The 6,000-nt window shown below is 41.1% G+C and overlaps 1 protein-coding gene across 7 annotated transcripts in view; it reads left to right on the top strand.

The window, feature by feature from the left end:
* Nucleotides 1-6,000, top strand: part of CADM1 (cell adhesion molecule 1) — a 342,992-nt gene that overhangs the window by 314,901 nt on the left and 22,091 nt on the right. For 5 of the 7 annotated variants that reach the window (XM_020897634.2, XM_020897649.2, XM_020897657.2 and 2 more), the window contains one exon: nt 5,804-5,836. The exons of the other annotated variants lie outside the window; for them this stretch is intronic. In XM_020897634.2, the coding sequence (XP_020753293.2) occupies nt 5,804-5,836 (33 nt within the window). The remainder of the gene's footprint in view (nt 1-5,803; nt 5,837-6,000) is intronic. 7 annotated transcript variants of the gene reach the window in all.

The raw sequence follows: 6,000 nt of genomic DNA on the forward strand, positions 1-6,000 counted from the left end.
GCCTACACTCTGCTGCTGACATTTGCATGATGTCAGGGGTAACACTCATAAGGCATTCATTCACCAAATATCAAGGACCCATAATATGTATAGCACTGTGCTAGCACCCATGGAGACAGTAAATTCCTGGAACCCCTTGAAATATAGCTGGGGGAATAGAATATACCCACTGGAACTCAATAGCAGGAGATACTGTGCACTCAGGGCTGATGCAGAAGATTGACGAGATCATCACAGAAGTAGAATTCAGTCTGTGCCATCAGGGAATGGATAGAAAGTGGACACAAAAGGATGGCATTTTGGAAATTAAGCATGAAGACCTAACTTTACTTCAAGCATCTGTCGTCAGTGTGTGTGCATGTCTTGTGTGTGTTTGTATCCTGGGTATGTACTAAACCATTGTTGCTAGGAGATACTCATCTCTCATCCTAGAATGTTTACTCAATTGCCTTTTTTCTTGAGTTTGTATCTACTCCATTAAGACTGTTTTTCATTCATCATTTATTGAATACTTATCAAATGTTACTGATATATATGCCAGTATGTCTGGTGACAAGAATATTATTAGGGCAGAAGCAGACACTCATGAGCCATCTTTGTTGTAACGAGCTCCCTTTTCAGGCTTTTGCCCCCTAAGTGCACTGAGCATTTTTTTTGCATATTGTCTCAAGTGTGTCCATTTTTATTTTACTGCTGCTGATAAGCTTATTACAAATACCATCAATAGCCAACTGGTTTTGACCCATATTGACTTAAGAGAGAATGGAAGAAATTAGTGATGAAGGTCACCTGAGTCTGCATTTAAAAAAAAAGGGGGGGGGATGAGGAATAGGAAGTGAGAATTTTTCTAATGCTTCTAATCATCATTTTTGTCATCATCCATACTCTTACGTTCCTTGTTGAGAAAGAATCCAAGAGAGAAGGAATTGACATGTTTTCATACTGAAGACTGATGCACAACAGTGCAAAAAAAACCCATCTCATTTTAAATACAGGTTTCTTAGGGTTAGAAAGCTGGAGCTATCTCAGTGTTGGGAAACGTAGGACTTGGCAGGAAGGACCCAGCTCTTGGAGGATCTGCCTGGGGATGAGTATCAGCTACTACTTCTAGAGCTGCTCCCCACTCTCCACCATCAGCCTATGTCCCTCTCATCTCCCATCACTGTGCCTCACCCCTCTCTGCCACTTTTCCCACCCAGCACTGACATACAACGTGGGAGAGGAATTGTTCTCTTTGTTAAATGAAACCACAGCACAGATTCCTATTATTTTCTTAACATCTGGTTTGCCGATGCAAAGATCTCAGGGGCATAGCAGCACTCGTGAACAATTCTGACGAAGCTTTTAACAAAACTTGAAATTAACCAAAAGGAAAAACCAAACCTAGTCCCCCTCTTGCAGTTCCTTGGTGCATAGTTTCTTCCTGCAGAGGAGAGGTGACGTGAAGATGAAAGGCAGTTTCTCGAGTCTCCTACTCGGGCCTGTTAGCTTCATTCCTATGTGCTTCGCCCATCCCTGAGAAATGGGAGTTTAATTAAAACCTAACATAGATGGAAAGAAGATTAACTGGGAAATGGGTAGAAAATAAATTTCAAAGTTTAATTTTTCAGCACGTATGTTTGCCTTCAATAGATTTCAAGTATGTCAAAAAGAAAGAAAAGACAAGAAAAAAACTATATATTGGCCAGTGCGGCACAACTGTGAGAATAAAATTGTCAGGGGGATTCCTCGCCTGCCCTGGCATCTAGATTTAAAGCAGTTCCATAACACAAACTGAAGGGGAATTCAATTAAGAAAACCCATTGGCTCCTCATTGACTTTAGTTAAGAAAATAAACCAAGGGAAAGTGTATTAAAATATGTCTGGACTGCTCAGTATGCTTTCATTTAAGCTAGTGACAATCAAAATGGCAGAATTTAAATTCTTTACAATTAAGCTCTGCTTTCGAGCAGATTGGGTTCTCTGGGTTATTACCCTGTGCGTTTTTTAATGTACACCCTGCTCCCATCCCTCCCCAGCCACCCCAAAAAAGGCAGCCTTGCAGTGAGTCTGGGTATTGTAAAGCAGGAGCACCACGGAGCAATTGGAGAAGAAAAAGTATTTAAGGTTGTAAATTTAATTTTGTTCTTGGATTTTCATTTTCATTTATGGCACCCGTTGTGTTTGAGACCACGGACTAATTTATGGATTAGTTTTAAACCCCCAGTCTGTCACACTCAATGAACAATTCTAAGTTGGAGAGAATCCATATGAAAGGATTAGAATGTGCCACAGTGGAGCTTACACATGACTGTTTCAACTAAATAGTGTCCAGCTGCCTCACACACATTTTTTGGTGGGTTTTGTTTTGGGGATTTTTTTTTTTTTTTTTTTTTTTTTGCTTCTTGGTTAAACAGGTAGTGTCTCTAATCTGACATATCGTCCGAACCTTTTGATTTTGAAAATATACTGCCATGTGAAATATAGGTGATGTTTGATTTATTCAAGGTAGAGTTCCATAAACTGTTTGTATGGCTGGGAGACTGAAAGTCGATATTTAGCGAAATGTTCATCTTTCAAACCGCAGTGCAGGCCCTGCCCTTGGTTACCTTGTTTAATTACACTCATAAAACAGCTAGAGAGTGACTATTAAGACCATGCACACTTACTGGCTTTGCAAGAATGTGGGATTGTTTTTTCTTGACCATATAAAATAAATGTACGATAAATTTCTCCCTCATTGTAATTAAAATTAAAATAGAGACAATAGCTCAACAAGGCCTTTTTAATTTCATAGCCCTATACCACCGTTAAGTCCACCTCAACTTTCTGTGACCTATTTTTCTCCTAGGCTTAGTGCAAAGATTATTTTTTAAAGACAGCCACAGAATGAAGTTTGAAGAAAGTCTCCGTTAGGGCAATTAGGCACTCTCATTTTTCAAGTTAATTACAGCCTATGTTACCTTCTATTGGAAAGTTACTGTTTGCGTCTTGCCTATACACTTAAAATGTTGTAAAACAAAACAGTGCCCCACAAGTTGATTCACAGGGGTGGGCTAGCACATCTCCCCAGCCTTCTGATTACGATACCTTAATAAATCCTACTTCACAGAGCCACACTCACTTCAGAGCCAGGGTGTCTGTGGTTTCTGCGTGAAGTCGTAATGCAATTATGAAGGAGAATTAGATTCTGTCACAGTGCTCTCCTGCGGGGAGCACAAAGTCACTTCCAAAGGGTTTTGTGTTTTTTTTTTTTTCCCATTCTTTACTTGAAATAGCCTCTGTTCAGATACCGCACCAGATGCTCTTAGAGAAATGGAATCAGCAACTCCCCCAGTATACCCTCCATCTTGGTCTCAACTTTGTAGCCAGCCTGTGTGTCCGCTGCAGTGTCTGCTCCATGGCTGATCCCTGGTTTCTGCCACTCCCAGCTGCAGTAACTGTGCTGTTTACTTGAACATGTGTTTGCTTTTAACTGTTTTAGAACCATGTGTTTTCCTTCTCAACTTCCCTTTCTCTTCCCTGTTGGGTGCAATTGATGGATTTCGCATCCCCAGAACAGGGAGGCAAGCTGCACCGTGAACTTCTTTTGTTTATCCTCTAGTACCCACAGGGTAGTATAGACCCAGCTTCTGTTCGTTTGATTTTGTCATAAAGCCAACATGATGTTGTGATGTAGGAAGACAGTACCTTGTCTTCCTACAAGTCATCTGTTAATGCGAAGACATCATTTTTGAGGACCCTTAGGTTTTACCCCAATCCCTTTCTTTCATTTTATGTTAATGATTTAACTGGTGAAAATAAAGCATATTAGAATGCTGCTACAAAAATAATGAACCAAAATGTTTATTGCTTTTTTTTAATTTTGGAAAAGAGCCAGTGTCTAGCCATAAAATGTATAAACTTGCATTTAAGTGTTTCTATACAAATGTGCATTTGATTTTGCCCCTCCATTTGAAAACACCGCAAACTAACATTGACTTGGATGTTTCGAGTAAGGAGATGCGTTGTGAGCATCTGATGTAGAGATGTTTCAACTGTACAATTTTTGGTATTGTTTTTTAACTGCTATTTTATGCATACAGACTTGTAAGTAAGTATTGCATTCTGATGTGGTTTATGTTTTTCTTTCCTTCATTTGTTCTTCAGAAACTCAGCTATGAGTTATATTAAGCTGCAGTGGCCTCTCAGACTTGTAGTTAATTCTGGCTCCTTAGAAGGGCTCTAATTTTTTGATGGTCTAGGATCCTGAGGAGGGCATGCCAATGAAGGGGAACACCGGTGTGAATTCATGTGTCATTTTTATAAATCAGAAGCACCAGGCTCCTTGGACCAAAAACAGAGTCACATTTGGCATTATGGTGCATTTAAACATTGCCTGTGTCAAGTCCGAAAGACTCTTTTGGAGTCTCTTAAACTCATGAAAATAATTACCAGCTGCATGATTTAAAAAAAAAAAAAGTACAGAAAACTACTCACAGTGTTAACCCAAAATCCCACTTCCCCTCGACATGACCAGCTCATCTGTGGGTGTCACCACTGCTCTCGGCCAGAAGGGGACCATGGAGGCAGACACCTTGAGAGAGTGGAACTGAGCATTAAAACCAGGCCAGGCGGGTTGACGTTGGAATGAAGTTGGCTAGAAGAGTGGTATTAAAATGACTTTGGAAAAAGAATGTCACCATGCATTTTGTTAGATATTTATCCCACTTCCCCTGTAGCCAAAATGAAAAAGGAAATTTCTGGAGCCCCTTGGGGAATTTTCCATGAAGAGGAGCCAATACAGCAGGCGTGATTTTGAAGCCTGAAAGGTTTTGAAGGAGAAAACTTGAACCGCATTAGAAATAGAAGAAGAGAGACAAACCATGGTTTCTTCCACAGCAAGTGCATCTGGCAGTGAAAAAGCATCACGTGCCATCTCCTAATTCACCCTGGAGGCAGGACTCCTGGCATCTCACAACAGTGAAAGTGGTTCTGGATCATGAGCTAAGGGATGACTGGATGCCTTAACTTTGGAATGTCACATGATGAGAAGTGGCGTTTCACAAATTATGTGGACCTGGTTTCCATGCCAGACTTCTGCTCTTAAGAGTGTAAGATAGTAAGATCTGCAGAGTGAAGGATGGGTGAGTGTGTGTGTGTGTGTGTGTGTGTGTGTGTGTGTGTATAAAGACCAGTCTGAAAACCTTTAACATGTTCATCCCTATGGCCTCCAAGTTAACTGAACTTTCCAGCTGAACTCTGCTGAAATAACACACTGGATGAAAAACTTGAAGCCCTGTATTCATCTGCAGGCATCTGCCTATGAGCCGTAAAAGGATCCTAAACATGCAGTTGACTCAGTGATGCCTGGTTGGGAGTCGTAAAGCCCAAGTGCCCGGGTGGGTTGGGTTAAAACAAAGGCAATGTTTGAATGTATGAATCTGTTGTTCAGCCAGCCTCTCAACTGAGCTTTTGTGTCGCAGTCCTGAGCCTTGATGCGTTCAGAGCCATCCACCAGTCACTGAGTTTGCACTGGTGTTTCTCATCACTTTGCATGTTCCCCTGACTCTTGACTAGCAAATAGATGTGTCCTGGCAAGTTCCCAAAACCAAAGAATTTACTGTTATCCTCACTGGCTCGCAGCTTTGAGCTGAAGGCATGTCTTAAAACAGTGCAACTCACTTCAAATGCTTTTGGCTTTTCATTTATTATTGCTTGTCACGCGATGTTCTTTGAAAGCTTGCTCATATATTATCTGTTCCATTTTTTTCCATTTTCCCTTTTTTTGCATGCCGTTCCTCCTGTTTCTTCCCTTCCTCCAATCCTCTGTTCCCGTCTGTAGACACCACGGCGACGACAGAACCAGCAGTTCACGGTTGGTACCACATTACTGTTTATCTACTTTCTCAGCAGTGCTGAGCGGCAAGGCAAGCCTGGGAAAAAGAGAAATGTAGTCTTCAAGGGAAACTGTGTTCCAAGTAGACTGATCTCATAAATGTACTCTAATTTGTGAGGCTTGAAAGGATGTCAAGTCTTGTC

The sequence above is a fragment of the Odocoileus virginianus genome, chromosome 10, assembly GCF_023699985.2.
Source record: "Odocoileus virginianus isolate 20LAN1187 ecotype Illinois chromosome 10, Ovbor_1.2, whole genome shotgun sequence".
Classification (NCBI taxonomy): domain Eukaryota; kingdom Metazoa; phylum Chordata; class Mammalia; order Artiodactyla; family Cervidae; genus Odocoileus; species Odocoileus virginianus.